The 21,181-nt window shown below is 40.5% G+C and overlaps 2 protein-coding genes across 11 annotated transcripts in view; both read right to left on the bottom strand.

The window, feature by feature from the left end:
* Positions 1-2,603, bottom strand: part of LOC118082199 (uncharacterized) — a 67,300-nt gene extending 64,697 nt beyond the window's left edge. For 8 of the 9 annotated variants that reach the window (XM_060272618.1, XM_060272623.1, XM_060272619.1 and 5 more), the window contains exon 1: positions 2,390-2,603. In XM_060272618.1, the coding sequence (XP_060128601.1) occupies positions 2,390-2,603 (214 nt within the window). Of the gene's footprint in view, positions 1-1,689; positions 1,751-2,389 lie in introns of those variants that run through there. The other variant, XM_060272624.1, reaches the window with a different exon arrangement.
* On the bottom strand, positions 1,762-21,036 carry CEP57L1 (centrosomal protein 57 like 1). Of its 2 annotated transcripts, none has more exons than XM_035109275.2 (12): positions 20,842-21,036; positions 19,063-19,101; positions 17,650-17,788; positions 14,712-14,891; positions 13,835-13,956; positions 12,138-12,254; positions 11,208-11,285; positions 8,789-8,884; positions 7,880-7,954; positions 7,576-7,790; positions 5,679-5,823; positions 1,762-4,471 (listed from the first exon to the last, which is right to left on the bottom strand). In XM_035109275.2, the coding sequence occupies exons 2-12, from the start codon at positions 19,066-19,068 to the stop codon at positions 4,247-4,249; spliced, it is 1,398 nt and encodes a 465-aa protein (XP_034965166.1). In that variant the 5' UTR covers positions 19,069-19,101; positions 20,842-21,036; the 3' UTR covers positions 1,762-4,246. The 2 variants fall into 2 exon arrangements, with proteins under 2 accessions (XP_034965166.1, XP_034965165.1); XM_035109274.2 differs by having other exon boundaries at positions 20,847-21,036.
* Between the last annotated feature and the right edge of the window lie 145 nt (positions 21,037-21,181).

Here is a 21,181-nt window from a genome sequence, read left to right as displayed (position 1 = left end):
TAGGATGATGTAGCTATTATTATTATTATTATTATTATTATTATTATTATTATTATTATTCTAAAACCTTCTTTCTGCTGGCTGATAACTATCAGGGGATGTTTTATACACTAATAATAATTGGAAACTATTTTTCTATGGCACCAGCATCCAGAATTTATGGTGAACCAAATTACCTCAGGAAGAAAAGGAATGGGTTGCTATTCCTGTAACAGTCAGAGAAAGACAAACTTAGGCCTACAAAGCTTTGCAGTCGTATACAGTAGCCCATGTGGGGTGGGGGGTGGGGGTGCGAGTCATAAACTCTCTTGCTTTATATTTCCTGTATTGGGTTAGGTCATGTGTCATCAGGTCACGTTACATGGCTGGTGAGCTGCATTTGGTTTAGTGTGTCACAATCTACAGGTTTCATGAAATACTAAAGTAGGCCCAATATTCTGCCTACATCTGTTGCCAATAATGACAAGCGCAAGTCAAAGTCCTTCGCTCTGTTTTGGCTTAGTGAAATGACGCTATTTAAATCTGCATACCTTTTTCCTCAAGGAGTTCAAAGTAGTGTACATGGCTATCCCCGCTCTCCTCATGCAATTTATTTGTAGAACCACCCAGTAAAGTGAACTGAGTGGGAATTTGAACTCAGGTCTCCTTACTCCTAGTCTAACACTCTTTAACTACTACGTCACCAGAATAGGCCTGGGTGATATATCCAATGAGGAGCAGACTGCGATGTCAGCTTCACTTAGCGGTATATTGCTGGTGAAAGTGCCAACGCTGAGTCCCTCTGCTAGTGACTTCCTCCAGTGAGCGTTGCTGGAGTGTATGACTCCATAGTCCACTTCAATTCTCATGTTAACTCCTGCAGTGCTCATACGAAGGTTCAATTTCTGAGTTGCTTGGATTGCACCTGAATCTCTGTCTCATGGTCAGTAACTTGTGTGAACTTGCAGCCACATAGTACAGGCACTTTTCATCTATGAGATAGTTAACATGCCCTAGAATACCTTGCAATGTGAAGCATTTTCATAGGAAGGTAGAAAATTGCCCAACCACCCGGAGGCTGTTTACCACACAAATAGAAAACATAATGTGATATATCAAAAAGAATGACACTACCCGCCAACAGCATACGAATCAATCTGGCTTACTTGACCCAACAAGCCTCCTCCCCTCATAAAGGCAAACAAACCCCACTGCCGCCAACCACAGACAACCAACCATACCCAGGGCCCCCAACCTTTCTCACTACCAAGGAAACATAACAAGCAAATAGAAAAAGAACCTATCTAGTTGACACCGATATGAGACCACACACGTACATTGCAAAAAATATAAATTTCACCAACACTCCTCCTCTCCCCCCACCTTCTTCCTGACCTTATGTTGTACTCAGCACTAATGTCTCAACTGATCTGTAGAAAAGTCTGCAACTTGAAAAAAAAGACAAGGTATGTACCTTTGTAAACCAAGAAAATCTTTAATAATAAAAAGACACTGTCCAAGTTAACACACAAGACTGAGAGCCGTGTGTGTGTGTGTGTGTGTGTGTGTGTGTGTGTAAGTGCATTTGTTAAACCAAAGTAATTTTCTTATGGACTCGGCAAAAGGCAATAAGCAGCTGCTACTGCTTTTTTAAAAGCAATTTCCTACTCTTTAAAAAAAAACAGCAACACTAAACATGCAAGCTCTTACTTGAAGCACCATATCTATTCCATGGTACATTGTCTCCAAGGTCTGGACCTCAATTATTTTCTGAAATTATAGCTGATCAGTTTTACTCCCGCCTTTAAAGCCAAAGACATGATTGAACAAGTAACGAGATTAAGATCAGCACTGTGAAAAAAGCGTATAAAATTTCAAAGGATACATGATTAATGACATCAAACTTGTCTACCAACTTAAAAACACAGCTAGTGAAATGCCTGTTGTTATGGCTGGGGGGCGGTCAGCAGAAGGGTTAAGGAAGAGAAAGTGGGGTGGTAGGGGGGGGAAGAGGTTATTTGATTTGATTTGGGAAGCCCTTATCCAGCCTATCAGCCAACGCACCTGCACAGAAACTGAAAATACAGTTTTAAAGCTTTTAATTAAATTGAAGAAATCATTATACTCCCCTTATCTCCATGATGATTAAAAAAAACTTATTTCAGTTTAGTTTTGATTTAGTTTGCGAAGGGAAGAGCTACATATTGCTTCTGTGTCAGCTAACAGAAAGCTAACTTTTCTCTGAAAATTTTATATGCAGCAATTACAGCATTAATTAATAAGCAAGGAAATGAGTTTAACAGACTGCACTTAGCGCAGTATATGTGATAAACAATAAACTGATTTGCTTGGAATTATTTAAAATGCTTTGCCTTATCTTGGATCTCACAGCTTGAGAGCAATATGATACCTGGTAGGAACAGCAAGGTCGCAGCCTCCCAAGTGCAGAAGGCAACCAGCAGAGCAGAGAGAAGCCCTGTTGTGTTACTGGAAACTGTAGCAGCAAACCACGTCTCCGACAGGTTTCTATAGTTAATGAAATTGAACACCGAAGTAGCAACAGAGGCATTCGTCACCCGTGCTTGTGCAGGCCGAACTGTAACCATAGCAACCTCAGCATGCATACACACAATCCACTGAAAAAGAATTGACCATGCTTCTAAAACTAATGGGTGATGCACTGCTCCATTGCAAGGCAGAATACAGGAGCTTTCGATAGAAGGGGAGAAACAAATACTTCTCTCAGCCCTGGAGGGCAAAAGACAAAGTAGGCATGCAGACAGTTCTGCTACGAAGCTAAATTAGAGGAGTGCAAAACCTATTAGAATATTGACTGCAATGATAGTGAAGCCACATTTTGTTTTATATATTAATGCTGTTGAAAAGCATTTTGCTATCAAACATTAATAATTATATTCAATAACCGCATTCCCCTTACATGACCTGACTTCACCTGATTTTCCCCAATTCTTCTTTCTGCTAGTCTCCTGCCCCACATACCAAGTCAGAGGGTGCACCAACTCTCAAGAGAGGCTTTTTGGAGGGGGCATGAAGAGGGCTGAAATGTGGATATTCCTCATAACTGTGTCCCTTATTTATTTTAGACTATTCATATCTTACCCATATGCTAAAGATCTCAGGGTATACAACGATAACTTCAAATAAAATATCCATATTCATGAAATCACAAAAGTAGGTGGAAAAACCCCAGTACAAAGTTTAGAATACCACACATCTATCAGTTGACCACAGCTCTACCACCTGGTTTGGGACTTTTTTTTTTTAAAGCAACTCAGATAATCTTTGGGTGAAATCCAGCATCTATCTAGAACAGACACCATTAGTGGAACAGATGCACTCAACCAAGATGTGCTCCTAATTGTTGGGGGAGCCTCTGAAACATATTTGGGGTGTGTGCAGGGAAGAGAATACTGTAAATTGTGCTGCATGCCCCAAAGTCCACTTGTGCTGGATGTTGCCCAATGGATTGAGGACTGGACACCTGCATGTACAGCATTTGCTGCACCAGTCAACTACCTACACAGTTTGAACGTGAAACCTCTCACATGCAAATAAGGAGCATTATATGCCCAACACCAGCTGGTTAGGTTTATTATGCCCCCCCCCCCTTTCACAAAAGTCAGCTCCTGTACAAATCCCAGGTACCTCACTGAGTTCTCAAGTCTGCAGGGCTGACACCGAGATATTTCTGCTGAAATTTAGTTTTTCTTGCTATACATTAATAATCCTTTTCTCAAAACAGAAAAGTAAATGAGTGAAAGCTCTTTAGATTGCTGTTAAAGAGGCCTCAATCATATGGATACTAAGAATAATGGTCAGATAAGCAGTGACGTGGCTTAAAACTATAGATTAAATCACAGGGGGAAATATTGAAAGGCAGGCTGTAAACGTTTTAAATAAATGAATAAAAAAATAAGCATAGATAGCCATTTGGAAGCCAAAAGCTAATTTTTGCTCATGGATGATTCGGGTCTTTCTCCCCTCAATACTGTACAAAAACCAGTGGTATTTATTCTATATAGGCTGGTATGTTGGTTTTTTGTTTAATAAAAAAAGAACACTTCATTAGAACAATTACAATTATATTTTCAAAAGTAAAATTAAAAGTCAAGATAGAAACAAGAAAAAATATTTATTCCAAAACTAAGCTGCAGAATTTATGGGCACATTAATGAACAGATTTGTTCAAGCCAAGATAATAAAATCAGCTCCCAATGGGCATTTATCTATATGCCAATTTTGAGAACTAAGGTTCCCACACAATATCATCTTTCTTCAATACTGATTGAAGCTTCTGAGCACTTTTTAATAGCTGGAGAGAACGTGTGCTTTTATTCACAGGACAGGGACTATTCACACTGGCTCTTGAAGCGGCTGCAGTCTCTTTTGCTCCTTTTATTCCATTAGGTCTTGATGCTGAATTGGCTGCTTTTTGTTTCAGTTTTTTAGCCTTTTGCTTCAGTCTGCAAACCTAAGAAGAGAATAATTCTAAAATACATCTAATGTACAAAGAAACATGCACTTTTTTGGCACAAAGGACCCTGTAAGGCAGTGCCTATACCACACAGCTCTCCCCACCAAGACTGATAGTATACATTTAGTACTTTTCCAGATATATTTGGTTATGATACAGGAAGGCCAAGCAAGGACATTGTCAGTTGTTTTTCTGCAATTATGGAATTTGCTTGCAGTGGCTGGTGAGAACAAAGGGAAGAATGAAAATACTAGAAAGCATAGATATACCTCACACTTCCTTACAAGCATATGGCAATATGCAATACACAAAAATATTGCATCATGGCGGTGGCATAATTTTCAACTCATAATGTAAATACAGTTATCAATCAATGAGTTATGTTACAACCCAGTAACAGAGAAGGTGAACATTTCTATTTAATCCTGAAGACCAGTTATAGTCTAGAAGGGACAACATATTCATGAATAACATCTAGTTATATATATGTATGTATAAAAAACATCCCTCAATTTAACACACACAAAACCAGATGCTGCACAGGAGATGTGTAAACAGTTTTCTAATGGTTAGCTCTTTTTAATGAAAAGCAATCATAGGAGGCCCCCAAGGAGAAGAGGAATGGTGGAGGATGGGGAGAAGAAGCAGAGCTGCTTATTTCTTTCTCATCCAATGAATTTGGACACGGAGAAGGAAAAAAGATACGAGGACATCCCTTGCCTACTGGTGAGAAAACATCTGGGTATGTGTTGTGATTCTGAGCAGACAAATGGCAAATCCTGATTGCAGGCTCACAGACTCATTTTTCAGAAAGAAAGACCCACCCTCTCACACATAAATTGATTTATTTATTTCATTAAATTTATACCCTGCTTGATTGTAAAATAAAAATAAAAATCCTCAAAGTGGTTTTTAAAAGATAAAACAGTAAAATAAAGAATATATCCACCCACTCTTTCAAAACCTTTTAGGAGACAGTTCATATGTCTCCTACACATCTAGTTTGCTTGTTTCATTCAAAATCTAATACACCAATATAAGTCTTAGCAAATTTATTTTATATAACCTCACCACCTATTACACATTGTTTCTGCAAGACTCATAGAATCTAGGCACTGTCTTTCTGAAAATACTGTACTAGGGTTTTTTGCACTGCCTATACTGTCAACTATCCCTTTTCCTGACCTCAGGACGGTTTGCTTACATTTTCTTGGTGCTTTCTCAGTTTCGATATCTGTTCTCCTTTAGCTTCCATCTGTTTCACAAGACAATCTAGCTCACGTTCTAGGTCTTCCCGAACCTCCTGGTTTTGTGTTTCTTGTATCTGCTTTAGGAGTTCTTGATGTTCACTGTTGGAAGACAAACTCTCAATAGTCATTTTAGGCACAATCCAATCTACCACTTCCCTCAGAGGATTATTGTATTTCAGCATGTCATCCAACATATGATGATTGACTATGCACACAATAGCTAGTGACAACATAAGGGAATACTTCTTATTCCAGAAAGTATCTTATGCCTGAAGCAGTGTCACACTGTCCATAACACATTATCATCAGAAAAAAAGGCTACTTCTCTGTGTAGTGTAAAAATTTCATATAGCTATAGTACTGTTTTGTACATAGATGTTGCTTTAGCAACAGAGTTACAAACAAGTTCTAAACAGACTATCTAGGGCTTGGCTGGATAAATACAGTGAATAAGTAATATTTTGAAGTTACTGGAACTCCAAATGCTACAATGAGAAGCAAATGTATTATTTAAAGACCAGAATATATGCTGTTTAGACTAGAGCTGCATTGACTGGATATGATATTGTGCACCCTACTAGGAATAAATGTGTTTTGACTTCTATCACAATAAGAAGTTGGCAGTTAACAAAACACCGCATTAGTAATCAATAGTCTTGTGGCTCAAATTCTTGCCGTTATGGTTTAGAGCCTAAAGTAAGTCCTCAGCTGCTTGTAGAAGATGGGTAAATTACCATAAATGGCAAGTTACAAAACAGAAGGCTTAAGCCCACAAGGGGTTTGCACTGCAGGAAATACATTTTTTTCCCTTTTAAATGCTTCATTGCTTTCTGTGACTTGCCACTAAACTCTTAGGGTGTTTTCACAAGTGATACTAAAAACAGTAGGACTAGAATCTAAAGAGCTGTGTTAAGCACACCTGTTTTTTTTTTCCTTTTAACAGCACCATCCCACCTGCCCTATCATATATTAGCACTTTGTCATGCTGCACTGCTGTTTCAGTAACTTATTCTACTATACTAACATGAGGCTTGATGTCTTGGGAAGGCAACCCATTTAAGAAAAGGAAAAGTCTGGTCCTAAACCTCTGCTGCCTTGAGGGATATCTTCAGGAGAAGAAAAGGCTAAGGAGTAAACCCTACACAAATTGGGAGTGGAGTCCCTAAAATGGTTCGATAGTGCCTTGTATACCTCCTTTCAGCAACTCCTGTGGCCAGGTTGACGTCAAATATTTTTCTCTGCTTTCCTTTGGACCACAGCAGCAAGGCCAGGAGGGCCTCGCTTAACGAATGCCCTGCTTAACGAAATTTCCGCTTAACGAATGGTTTTTTCTAGCGGAGGTTGCCTCACTAGACAAATGTGCTTTACGAAAAATTCGTCTAGCGAATCGCGGTTTCCCATAGGAATGCATTGAAATTCAATTAATGCGTTCCTATGGGCAAAAAAAATCAAAAAAATCAATGCATTCCTATGGGATTCGCTAGACGAATTTTTCGTTTTAAGAAAAGACCTGTGGAACGAATTAAATTCGTCTAGCGAGGCACCACTATATTGTCATCTGAGCAGCCCTGGGCCTCCATACACACAGCCCAGGCTTGTACGCTGGGAAGGTCACTTTGGTGCTGCTAACACAGCAGTTGGACATCATCCCCGGAGGTGCACTCCATTGTCTCTTGAGACAGACGGATGCCATCAACAAAATCCACAAGGAAAATGGGGTTTTTAAATTATTCCTTGCACCACTTGCGAAAGTCCCCAGATAGTTTCTTCTCAACTTACAAAACAATTTGCCCCAAGCCTACAGGTCTATTTGTATTCAAATGGATAAATGAAAGAGAGTACTGTACTTACAAGTTCATTTGTCCCAGTTCATCCTGCATGATCAAGAGAAGATCTGAAAGATGCTCAGTAGCAGAGGAAGATGTGGAGCAAGATGAAAGTCTGCTCATGCCAGTCCTCTTTTCACCTCCTTCTGGGCGCGGTGAAGCTGCACTCTGGCTACGATATTTCATCATATGCAAGACGCTTTGAACATTTGCAACAACAGAGTGACTTGAGCTGGCAGACTTGTGGGGAAAGCAGAACATAAGAAAGCCTCATTAAACAAATGTAATTTAAAACAAGTTCTCAGTGGTGATGATGATACATTGCTTACCTTCCCAGCAACGAAAGGTAGTGTCCCAGTTGGTAGGTATGGCTGTGAGCTGCATGCTTTCCTCAAACCAGGTTTCTGAGAAGTATAAAAACTAGAATTATTCCTTTATTTCAAGCAGCAGAGGTAGCTGTCCTAAACTTGCAATTGTATCATGTGTTGATTTTGACATCGGATTGCTTTTCTATAGTGTCCCAAGCAACCTTTTAAATGGCTACAGCAACTGTAGAAGCATGCCGCTCTATGCAATTTTAAGAAGTATTATTTGAGTTTGCTGAAGTTGCATTGTTACCAACACAAGACTTCCTGCGTTATCAGCATCTCCAATGTTCAGAATAATCAACAGGATGTTAAGCTGTCTTGAGACTTGCAAAATATGAAAAATGCTCAAAGACAAACTTGCTGTAACACTAACAAAGTAATAGTTGTGTGTTAAAATACGGAAGAGGTCTTAAATCCACTTTTGCAAGCTGCCTCTTGTCAGTTCTTCCTCCCTCTGTAGCACCATGTCACACCTAAAGCCTTTTCTGAGGATGCCGCACACACTCCATGCATACTTTTAATGTCAATCTCACCATTAAGCCTAAAAAAAGCCACTGAAGACAATAGAAGGCTTCTTCCAAACCTAACTGCAGTTTGTATGTGAGCACATTTTTTGTTATTGCTTCATGCTGTTTTTAGACTTGGAAAATACCTATTGTGTCAATAGATTCCCCCCCCCCCCAACCCAATTATACAGGGCACAGGGCAAGGAGAAGCTGTAAGTTGAGTTTGGAAGCCCCACCAGTTCTGTCTAGCTCAAGGGCTCACAAGACACAACATAACAGAAATACACCACTTGACTAGTTTCTTCTTGGTATTCAAGACATAGCTGAGAGACCTAACTTTTTTCCTTTTATTTTATTTTATTACCTTTACGGCTTTCTTCTTCCTTCTTTTTTTATTTGCTTCTTCTCGGGGTGAAAGCGAACACATAAGAATTCTATTCATCTCAAGTCCCGTTTGGAGCTGAAGTAAAAAAATACAACCATGTCTTGTTGTATGGACAGAGTGATATCTCAATCCAAAGCTACAGAGAGAAAAAACAGCTGGGTCCAAAGATAATAAATCTCTCTCAACAGATGCCAATGATGTTCACTGAGATAGTGATCCCTCTCTTCAGTGTGACATAAGTGACCAATGGATAAGTAGCTTTAACAGTTTGTAAGACCCATCTGAGCAGTTTAACACCACTACAGTGAATAATGATTGCTCTCCAAAAGGCCATCTGCTTAATGGGTTAAAAACTATAAACCTATGTTGGCATGGAACAAAATTCTTGCCTAAACTCATTAGCAGCATCTGGTCAGAACATAGGGCTTACTTCTATCAGGTTGTACTAGTAAAATAGTAAAACTTTTCCTTTATATCATAAATGACTCCCAGCCTCATTTTATGTAGCCCCTGGTGCCCCCTGAAGTTGCCCCATTCTTCCATAATACCAGAGTCTCTTCTTTTCCATTTTATTTCCTCCTTATTTTTTAAAAAATACTTTACTCCAGATCCACTTAGTTTCAGAACAATGGGAAAGGACAGAATTTTATTTGATGATACTAAATTGTTGTTCTGAGGTTTTCTCCTAATTGTGACACCTGAGAAGAACTAGTTTCCCCGTCCAGCTATCAAATAACAAATTAGTAGGATCCTGCTATATAAGTGGCTGTGCAGCACACTAAAGCCAGGGAATAATTACTTAATTTCAGAATAGTAGTTGTATTGGTCTGTTGTACTGAAGAAATTCATCTACAGTATATACTAATTTGAGTGTTACCATCTTGGTTGTGAGTGCTGTAAGATCTGCTCCCAGGCTTGCAGGCCTGTTTTCCATTTGGCCTGGGATGATAGAGCCCTGACTGATTCCAGGTACAAACTTTTGGACTGAGGTATTGTTTTGGGTTTTTTGTTGGGGCGGGAAAAGTTGTTGCTACTATTGATAATATTTTTTGAATATTTTAGATCTTATGCAGAAATTGTTCAGTTTGGTTGTCCATTTTTTGATGTTTGATTGTTTATTACTACAGTGGTGCCTCGCTTAACGAATGCCCTGCTTAACGAAATTTCCGCTTAACGAAATGATTTTTCGAGCGGAGGTTGCCTCGCTAGACGAATTCGTTTTATGAAAAATTCATCTAGCGAATCGCGGTTTCCCATAGGAATGCATTTAAATTCAATTAATGCGTTCCTATGGGCAAAAAAAAATTTCAATGCATTCCTATGGGATTCCCTAGATGAATTTTTTGTTATAAGAAAAGACCCGTGGAACGAATTAAATTCGTCTAGCAAGGCACCACTGTACTTTTGTTATGTTGTACTTATGTATTGTTTTCATGTTGTAAGGTACCTTAAGTATAATTTGAACTATGGAAAGGCAACACACACACACACACACACACACACACACACACACACAAACTATATATGTATGTCTGCAGCACTATCAAACACAGTGGAGCTTACTTCAGAGTAGATCTGTACAGAATTTGAAACCATTCTATGCATCTATAATCTGAGTCAGGTATGGCAAAAACTGAATCTAGACAGTCAAGTCTGGATCAGTTTATTCAGATCACTATTGCCTCTGCCCATCATCAGTTCTGGCTCTGCCCACCACTGGAGGGTATGCAGTCATCAGAAGTACTGTCTATCTGCCAAGTGTATTACATATGTTTTTATTTAGTTCTACATTCAACCACTTGGAGGTCATTGTATACATCAGGATTTGGGGCTAATAAATCTCTCAGGTAAAGCTACTTATTGCTTCTTGCTTAGCAAGGAACAGGACCACCTTTCTCTAAAACACATTAATCTATCTTTGCTAACATGTTAGAACTATTCTTTTTATTATACCAAGCCTGCACAACTTACCAAGACCATGTGAATTACAGCTTTATGTTGGGCTCTCCAACTGGTTAACAGAGACCTTTTTCGTAGTCACAGATAGGCAACAAGAATAGCAAGCTCAGAAATGATACTTTGTTGATGGGCTGTATTTCCCTTGATGGGTCAGGCTACTAGCCCAACTAAAAGGCACAATGTATTTCTGGTTGCTTTCTATTCTCATGGTGTTGTCCTTCTTCAAAAGCAAAAGGGGACAGAGGTAAGGAAATGGCATTTCCTTCAATCACATTTAGGATAAAGTCACTAGATCCAAACTAATACAGATATAGACAGCAAAGCATACTTGTGTGTCACGGTTTGTATTCAGTATCACTGCTGGTTAAAGCAGAACTGCAGCATAAGGTTGTCTGCAGAACCTCCAGTTTTATCACTGCAAAAATATTCATCTTCCTACCTGCGCAGCTTTATCTTGAATTAGTTTGCGCTGGTGTTGCTCTTCCAGAAGCTTCTGTTCAAGGTGTCTGATCTTTTCCTTTGAGAGAAATAGAAGGGGAAAGGGACCACACACAATAAATGAACCCCACAGTTATCATTTTTAGAGCGAGAACACTGAAAGTGAGCCAAAGCTTTCCATTAAAGGAAACAAGGCTGAGGAAAGCAAAGCAAAAGGAAAATATTTGTTTGGGTAATTTTTATACCACTCCATATTTCAAAGAAATATCTGAATGGTTTACATCACAATAAAAACATCAGAAATAAAGACCATAATCACAATAAAAACCCACATTTTAAAGCGGCACAAAACATATGGGGACCATATTAACCACTAGCAGGTCAAAAATGACAGAAACAAACAGCCATGCCCACCAAATGTAGAAGCGTGGCGTTTATAGGTAACAACAGTGCTCCCACTTCTGCCGCTATCTCCCTTTGCCACTGGAATGCCCAGATCACGAACTACAGTTTTGCTACTAGTCTCACGAATGTTAAATGTTATTAAAGGTAAAGGTAAAGTGACCCCTGACCATTAGGTCCAGTTGTGGCGCTCATCTCACATTATTGGCCAAGGGAGCAGACATACAGCTTCCGGTTCATGTGGCCAGCATGACAAAGCCGCTTCTGGCGAACCAGACTAGCACGTGGAAACGCCGTTTACCTTCCCGCTGTAGTGGTACCTATTTATCTACTCGCACTTTGACGTGCTTTCGAACTGCTAGGTTGGCAGGAGCTGGGACCGAGCAATGGGAGCTCACCCCGTCGCCGGGATTCGAACCGCCGACCTTCTGGTCGGCAAGCCCTAGGCTCTGTTGTTTAACCCACAGCGCCACCCGCGTCCCAAATGTTATTAGGAAAGCCATTTAATGATGTTATTGTATTTACTTACTTCTGCAGTCTTCTGAGTGCTAGTAAGTCTCCAGCATTCTTTTTCTAGAATTTCAAGCTTGTCAAGTTTTGCACATAGCTCCAGCTGATTCTGGTCTTTTTCCTTCTGAAGCTGCGTCTGAAAAATATGCACAAGATAGTGGTTTGGTAACTGATAGCAAGCTTTGCTCAAATGGTTTACAGCTTTCATATTATCAAATTCAATGCCACAGAAGATGGAATTATGATGCAGTAAGTACTACAGGCATGAGTTTAGGAGGCTTACAGACAAGAACTGCAAATGCATACAGATTTGCACATGTTCTTGCTGCACAGGGAAACAAAGGAAGGATCCAGGCATCTGCTTTCTGTGTATGACAGCTGGCACTGGATAGGTGCATATGGATCGGGGTGGAGATGGACAAAATTTGTAAACATGCATGCATTAGGATGCAGATGTCCAATTGACACCAGCAGTGCATAGCACAAAAAAGGGAATACACCTTGGAACATGGATGGAAATATGTATCCTTATCTGCTATCCATAGTTCACTGCACATTTACTAGTTGCATGTAACACCAAGCTGCATTAAATCTAGCTAAGGAACAGAAATGCCAACTTTCAATATTGCAAGTCTGCATCTAGGCAAAGAATATAGCTGGGGGGGGGAATCTTAGGTTTACTGATATCTTTCAGTGAAACACACACACACACACACACACACACACACACACACACACACAGCTTCAACAGAGATTGTACTGAGACATTTATTGGCCTCAGTAAATGGGAAACAATTATGAGACATTTCCCATTTTCAGGCAACAGATCTCCTAGAAAAAAGGTTCTTGAAATATCAGTTTATTTTTTAAAAGAAACTTTAATATTAAAAAATCCAGGTAAGAATAGTTGGATGGCTATTTTCATTTTTATTTACACAATATTCTGCAGCTTTGAGGGAGGTGGGAGGTAATACTTGCCATCTGCAGACTATTGCAATGCACTCTACGTGGAGCTACATTTGAAGGTGACTCGGAAACTACAATCCGGAATGCGGCAACTAGAATGGTGACTGGGAGCAGCTGCAGGGACCATATAACACTGACCTACACTGGCTCCCAATATATTTCTGAGCACAATTCAAAGTGTTGGTGAAAACAGCTTCAACCAGGGTGGCTGTGGCAACCCAATCAGATGCATATAAATAATAACATTGTTGTTGTTGTTGTTGTTGGTTGTTGAATTTAGCCAAAGGTGACTTATTACTAAAAACACAGGAATCTATGGAAGCCGCCATACATTGTAGTTGTGTGATTTCTAGTCTATTCTTCTGATAAATAAAGCATTAATCATCATCATCACCATCATCATTTTTTTTAAAATTTGTATCCCGCCCTCCCTGGCCAAGGCCGGGCTCAGAGCAGCTAACATCATAAAAACAACACAATAAGCATAAAGACAGACATCAATTAATTAAAATACATCTTAAAATTAATTCAGACAAAAAAATGCATGGAAACAGATATGTGTATACCTTATACTTGGTCAACCAGTTTTTCACAACCATAAATTTCTCAGTGTTTTCAAAGACTGTCTATGAAGGTGACAGATAAGCAAGATCTAACAGATCACACCAACAAGGTTTGAGCAAAGCCTCTCAGATTCAAAGGACAGAGAAACAAAGGGCAGCAAGAATGTGATATATTAAACATGTGCACCTGCTGTTCTAGAACCAGTTTCTTTTCCAACTCTGCATTGATCATCATTTTTCTCATGTAATCTAGTTGTTTCTCCAGCAAAGAGCAGCGAGACTGTGCTGCCATTAACTGCATGCTCACATCTGAAGGGGAGGAATGCAGAGGGAGGGAAAGAGTGTAACAATTATGTTTTATTTGATTTTACAGATTTATACTCTAATTTGCAATATAATGATGCTGTTGAAATGAACTTGCTTGCTTTCACTAATGACCCAATCCCATTACTGTCCTCTCATTTTATTAGGTTATCAACAGTAGAGATATATGTAGCGCTCTGGTTATTTTTAGAGAGGTTCATGAAAGTATTCCTGCAACAATACTGGTAAGTATTCTTATGGCTTGCCTAAAGCCTGCACAATTCTTAAAAGAAATTATGTTTGTATATTTAAGGACTTTATACCCTGCCTCTCACTATATGTCTCAAAGTAGCTTAAAGAAAGAAGCAATCTACAATTTTTTAAAAAATAAAATAGATTAAAACATCAGAAATAGAAACATCGATCCCAGCCAAGGGATCACAGGAATTGAAGTCAAGCAACATCTAGAGGTCACAAGTTCTCCACCCATGCATAAGGGAATTTAAATAAAAATAGTTTAATGATCACATACTTCTACAATATCGCTAGAGTGCAATATGCATTTTTATTTAAACAATTAGTAAAGCAGTTAAAAGGCAGATCTGCTAGAACAAAATATTTAAATCATGTGACAGACCTATTTACTACATATCCTGATTCAACATTAAGTGAACAACTAAACAACAACACGAGTGCTCATTTGAGATTAAGATATAATAGATGCGGCTGGTAAGGCTGTCATCAGTGGTAATAGAAGGTACCTTTCTTTTCTTGCATCATTCCCTGGTGAGTTATATCCTCCTCATTAGAGTCATGCTGAAAGGCCTTTTTATACTGGGCAGCTTCTCTGGACAAGCAATTTAGGTTCTCTTCAGCCTGTGACCTCTCTAATTCAAGACGGCGGATCTTTTCCTGAAGAGTTTTAAGGGCTGCCACTAGAGCTGGTGAACAGGTAACTTAATTGTTAATGATACATCTCTACTTTAATAACAATAAAGCAAAGAAGCTACTTTAATGTGAATATCAGTTATGCATCAACCTGCAACATCAGTGATATTACATTGCTATACATTTTGCTCAGATGATAAAAAACATATACTTGTTTAAAGATCCACTTTCTGTCAATTGTGCTGTGGTTAGAAAGCCAGTATGGCACCAAAAATATGAAGGTTTCATCTGGTTCAATGTAACCACCACTCAGATTGGAGCAGGTGGATCATAGAAGGCATAATTTGACACACATGCATACACAAACCTACAAAATATTAGTGAACATTCTCTGCTGACAGCTGCAAAATGCCCTAACTACACACCTTTATTTTTCTTGGTATAAAGTTGTGTATCCTGCTCCACTAGAAGAAAGCTGTTCTTGTGCTAAGATGAACTAGACCATATACTAAGAATGACAGAATAAAGAGGTTCACTATAGCTAGCTACCTAGCAGTAATTTCCTAGTCAGGGACTGGAACGTTACCAAGACTAGGTGGGCAAGCTGAGTGGAGTTTATCTGACTCAGCTGTTCCCATCTGGGAACTTGGTGCAGCACCAGCATGGGTTTAATGGGCTGGCAATGGGGTTTGCTGTGGCCCATAACATGTGCAACCCATTTGCCAGGATACCTCTCTGCCCTGGAACATTCTACGGTATGAGGCTTTGCATCTGCTATAGGGCCAAAGAGACAGATTCTTCACTGAACTGTCAAAAGTGGTGTTGGATAACTCTATGGCTGTTGCTCATTCATTGGTAACCTTGGGAATGGATAACTGCAATGTGCTCTATGTGGGACTGCCCTTGGGGCTGGTCCAGAAACTCCATCTGGTGCAGAATGAAGTGGCTAGACTGCTAATGGGGGAAGACAGCATGTGACACCTCTGTTAAAACATTTGCACTGGCTGCCTATACGCTACCAGGCTAGGTTCAAGTCTTTTGCGTTAATACAGAAAGCCTTGAAGAACTTGGGTCTAGGATACCAGACCAATCACCGAGACCATCTGGAGGAGAGCTGTTAGTTACTGAGCCCTGGCTCGCCTGAACTAGACACCTGGCATTGAGTGTTGCTGGTCCCATGCTGTGCAACTCTCTTCCAGCAGAGTTGGCAGGCACCCTCGCTCTTGAATTTCAGACTTCTATTGAAGAGTTGTGTTTCCAAGGCAGAACAAAGATATTTGCTATTCTTTTTGTCTTCCTGCCCCCACTCATGCTTGCTTTACTCAAAAAACCAACCAAGTTTAAGATAATGAAATATTCCAAGGACACGTAAGTAAAACATTAAATAGGTACGTGCTGCATAGTCCAACACCCAAAGTTACATTTCTCTTTAACAAAATAAAGAAGAACGTAAGGACATAAGAAGAGCCTGCTGGATCAGACCAAAGGCATCCTATTCTTGGTGGCTAATGAGATGCCTGTGGGAAACCTTCAAGCAGGATTCAAGCGAAAGATCACTCTCCCTGGTTTCTAGCAACTGGTGTTCAGAAGCATTGCTGTCTCCAACTGTGGAGGCAGAGCATAGCCATCATGCATAGTAGCCACTGACAACCCTCTCCTGCATGCATTTGTCCAATCCTCTTTTCAAGACATCTACACTGGTGGCCATCACTGCCTCCTTTGGGAGTGAGTTCCATAGTTTAACTATGCGCTGTGTGAATAAATACTTGGGCATGAAATAAATGGTTCCACGCCAAAAACAGACAGGAAACAGACTATGGCAAATAGAGAAGTCATTTTGAATGCACTTCAGGGTATGCCGAATTAAACTCTCACTCTTGAAGAACATGAAGCAAAACACAAGCACACGCAGTACTCATAAAGTCTCCACATGTGCGTACAGCTATTGCAGCATAATAGTATAATATATTTCTTTTGCATTATATTAATTTGTTACAAATTTTGTTTCAATGATGTTTACTGGTTGTATTTCTTTTGTTATGTTTCAGAAGCTTTTATTCTTTTTTGTTTTGACTACTAAAAAAGCTAAAATTAAAAGGCCAGGAACATGGCCCAAATTTACCTATGTAGGCAAAGCCGGTAAATGAAATCCAGTTAATGAATCAGCCATTTGTGCAAATCCCAAAACTTTTAGATATATATATGGATCAACCAGTTTGTGATTAGCTGGCAAATCAGGATCAAAAATCATCGTTTGGTGTGGTGAAAAAATTGACAAATCATTTGTCCTCTTCAGGCCACTGTACTTAAGAGACTAGAATGTCAATGAACAGACATCAAATAGAAGCACAGAAGCAGCTCAAAACCATGGTTTGCCTTCATATTTGGAGGCTTAAACTACGGTTGAAGTTCTAAACTATTACTTAGCTGTCTGAGGTCTGAACTGAGCTATGTAGCTTGCCAGACAAGGCCACCTACGAAGCCTCAACAAATTGAAAAAGATGTGCACATATTTTCCCCCAGGCGGCTTCCCATTACTCTGCAGCTGAAATCTGAGTAGCCCCACACACTGCTCAGCTGCACCTGGGAGAAGTGTCACCTCGAACAAATGCGTACCAGAGAGAGCCTGTTCACTAGAAGATAAGTTACTCAAGCCAGCATTGTCTCTCTAGCTATTTTTCTTGGATTTCAAATCTCAGACAAGTTCTAAACCAGTAGCACATTCCAAAACACATTCATCATAGGCCCATACTATTTGCTGACTAAATGTCACATTACACATGTGTCATATTACAATACTTTGTGTTTTACCTTGGTTGTTTGGTGCAGGAGTGTCTTTTGCTATAGCTGCTGCCTCCTTTGATCTGATGTTAGCAAATGCAGAGTATATGTTATCTGGAGGCTGAATAAAACTTCCTATGTAGCTGTGCTTCGACTCAGAATCTATAGACTGCAGAAAGATAGAGAGTGTCATTTATAGTTATGTTAAAGTGTTAATTTAGGCACTTTCCACTATGTTGGGGAATCTTTTTCACCCCAAGGGTTGTTTTTCCTTCTGGGCTACATGGAAGTAGTGGATGTAGCAAGCAATGTAAATTTTATCTTTGTTCAGTAGGCTAATTTCCATTCCATGCATGAACCTGACTATTGCATCTATTGATGGGAATAAGACTAAGGACAATGACTTTGAGATTAACTGGTTCATTGTGGCAAAACTTTCCTTCACAGACATTTGTTTCCATGCTCCCATCGCAGGTTAAAATATAAAATCAAAACCATTAAAAACAAACCCACACAGATACCGGTATTTTGTCTAATTCTGTGGAATGATGTAAATTGAGGTTAGATTGCTTTGTAGTTCTATGTTCAATCTCTCATATTGCTTGAGAGAGGGTTCCCTCAGACCCCCTAATGCTGAGAAGCATTAAATTGAGAAGTGATTATTTGTAAATTAAACAGAAATAAATAAATAAATAAATAATAATAATAATAATAATAATAATTTATTATTTATACCCCACCCATCTGGCTGGGTTTCTCCAGCCACGCTGGGCGGCTTCCAACCAAATATTAAAAACAGTACAGCATCAAACATTAAAAACTTCCCTAAGCAGGACCTCCTTCAGTTGTCTTCTAAAAGTAAAATAGTTGCTTATTGCCTTGACATCTGCTGGGAGGGTGTTCCACAGGGCGGGTGCCACTACCGAGAAAGGCCCTCTGTCTGGTTCCCTGTAACCTCAACTTCTCGCAATGAGGGAACCGCCAGAAGGCCCTCGGTGCTGGATTTCAGTGTCTGGGCTGAATGATGGGGGTGGAGATGCTCCTTCAGGTATACAGGACCGAGGCCATTTAGGGCTTTAAAGGTCAGTACCAACACTTTGAATTGTGCTCAGAAACGTACTGGGAGCCTGTGTAGATCTCTCAGGACTGGTGTTATGTGGTCCCGGCGGCCACTCCCAGTCACTAGTCTAGCTGCCGCATTCTGGATTAATTGCAGTTTCCGGGTCACCTTCAAAGGTAGCCCCACATAGAGCGCATTGCAGTAGTCCAAGAAAGATTAATGTAGCTGACAGATTCACAAAAAAAGCAGAATCTGCAGTAATAACACTCTGAAAGCTATTTTCCCTAACTTAAAAAACCAGCCCAAACATCTCTGCCTCTTTAGGCAGACTGCTTTAGTTAGAATGGGCTAGTTTCCTTGGCTGCTAACATCACATTACTTACCTCCATTATAGGGGGTCCAGACTCCAGAGTTCCACTCACCTGCCAAGACAGAAAAATCATTATGTTGTGTGATGCTTATTTTGAAGTATAAGCAGAATGACATTTTCCCCTCAGCTACCGTATTTGTACTGATTTAAGACATTTACACAGAAAGGAAGAGAAGACAGATTGCATTTTTTATGAACAAGACTGAGGCTACATCAAGTCTGGATGATTTCCCACAAACTTGCAACAGAAAAATGGCACAAAAATATATTAGCCTGCTCTACACTTTGTGATGTGATTGCACTGTTTGTATTCCACTTAGCTGCAGATTTTTAATGCATAGCAGGGGGTTGGATGGGGTCCCATCCACCTCTAATGCTGTACAATAATCTCTCACACAATTGGTCTGGAAAAATCATTTGTACTTTTGCTCTTTCCAGCATTGTCCCTTCATCCTTTGTTACTGGCAACTTTTTTCTTCCATTTGGATTTTTTGTTCAAATGAAATTAGCCTTTGTACAGTACTTGCATAATTGTTCACCATAGCTAACCAAAGCCTCCTACCCCAAACTTGTTCATTCTTGCGGAAACTAAACTGGTTCATAGTATCCTCACCATCAGCAGGGCCCATCTTCCTACATATTATGTAAAATGACCTATGTTTAAGTGTTCAACAAGTAATAAGTATATTACCAAGAGTGTAGGAGCACACAGCTTTATTTGCACAAAGTAATCATTTAGTAGGAAAACCATTAAAACCCAATTTCAGCTAGCAGCACCATGTATGTAACTATGTAAAATCAAAGGAACAAACGTGGACACAATATTACAGGCAAAAACAATGCTCGTTTGGACAGGTTCTGTCCACATGTTTTCACTGGGTACAGCAGTGTTGCAAACAAGCCTAATCTATTTTACATTGGTACAAATACTGGTATGCAAGGGGCAGGTGGACAACTGGAAAGAATTTCAGCCAGTAGCTGTAATAAATCCTTCTGTTTTAGGTTGACAACTAGGGGTGAAATAATTTTTATATTTGAGTTGTGACACTTAAGTCGGAGATATCTTTAAACATGTTTTTGAAAGGAAAAAACAACACCCTTTTATTGGACAAATCAGTTTGCAAGCTACTTAAGGAACACTCTTGTACTTTGAGCTGAATTGAAGCCATGGCTGGTGAGCTCCAGCACCTCTCCCTCCTTAAAAAGCAAGCCTACACGTGTTTTCTCAGAGGCAAGCCGCCTTGAATTCAACGAGGCATGTGTGTTGGTGCAAGATTGCAGCCAAATACAGCAAATATCTCAGGGATGCCCCCTTCCCCGCCACTAACACCTCTTTTGTGTCCGCCCGGGGGTTGTAGTGGTAATGATAATGATAAAAATGTCGGTTCCTTCCTCCTTCCCCTCCCATAAAAACAGCTACAGGTTTAGCGTTTTTCGCTTGCCTGAATCTTCTTCCTGGCTCGCCAGGGTGGGCTTGGAAGCGAACTGTTGGGGGTCTGTGGCCAAAATTGCTCTCGCCTCTCCTGGGGGAGGGTGGGCTGCGGAAACCCAGGCACGACACTGACTCTTTACGGACTCTGCAGAGGCGTTGGAAGTCACTGCAGGGTGAGGCCCTTGGGCGAGGGCTGGGTGGTGAAAGGGATCAGTGGGTCTCCCCTTTGGGCCACGGTCACTAAGAGGACGCGGGCGGGACGACGAGCCTGAGCCAGGTGAAAACGGGGGCGGGGGGAAGCCACCAGCAGAAACTCAATAGGTGAAGAGACGACGACCCCCTCCCTCCCCGCCTACACACCTTACCGGGATTCACCCGAGCCGCAAGCACCACCTGAGCTCGCGCTACGACCCAGCCCCACTTATGCCGCTCTCCTTCTGCTTCCCGGCTTCGGGTAGACCACAGCTAACCATAGAAGGCGGCTCACTTCCTAGAGCGCCGTTCTTCTCCGGGGCCGTTTTTCAAGCCGCCCGCTTCCCCTCCCGCTCTCGGGGATTCCACGCCCTCACCACGTTACCCGGATTATGGCCCCGCCTCCTCCCAGGTCGCTTAGCGGTCGCTCCCCCCCCCCCGGACTAGGGAAACTACCCGCCCTTCTGCCTTGCCAGCAGAAGTGCTTGCCTTGGCTCAGGGCGGGAGG

The sequence above is a fragment of the Zootoca vivipara genome, chromosome 3 (assembly GCF_963506605.1).
Source record: "Zootoca vivipara chromosome 3, rZooViv1.1, whole genome shotgun sequence".
NCBI classification, from domain to species: domain Eukaryota; kingdom Metazoa; phylum Chordata; class Lepidosauria; order Squamata; family Lacertidae; genus Zootoca; species Zootoca vivipara.
Note: the sequence above shows the minus strand (reverse complement) of the source record. Positions and strands in the feature narration are given on the sequence as shown.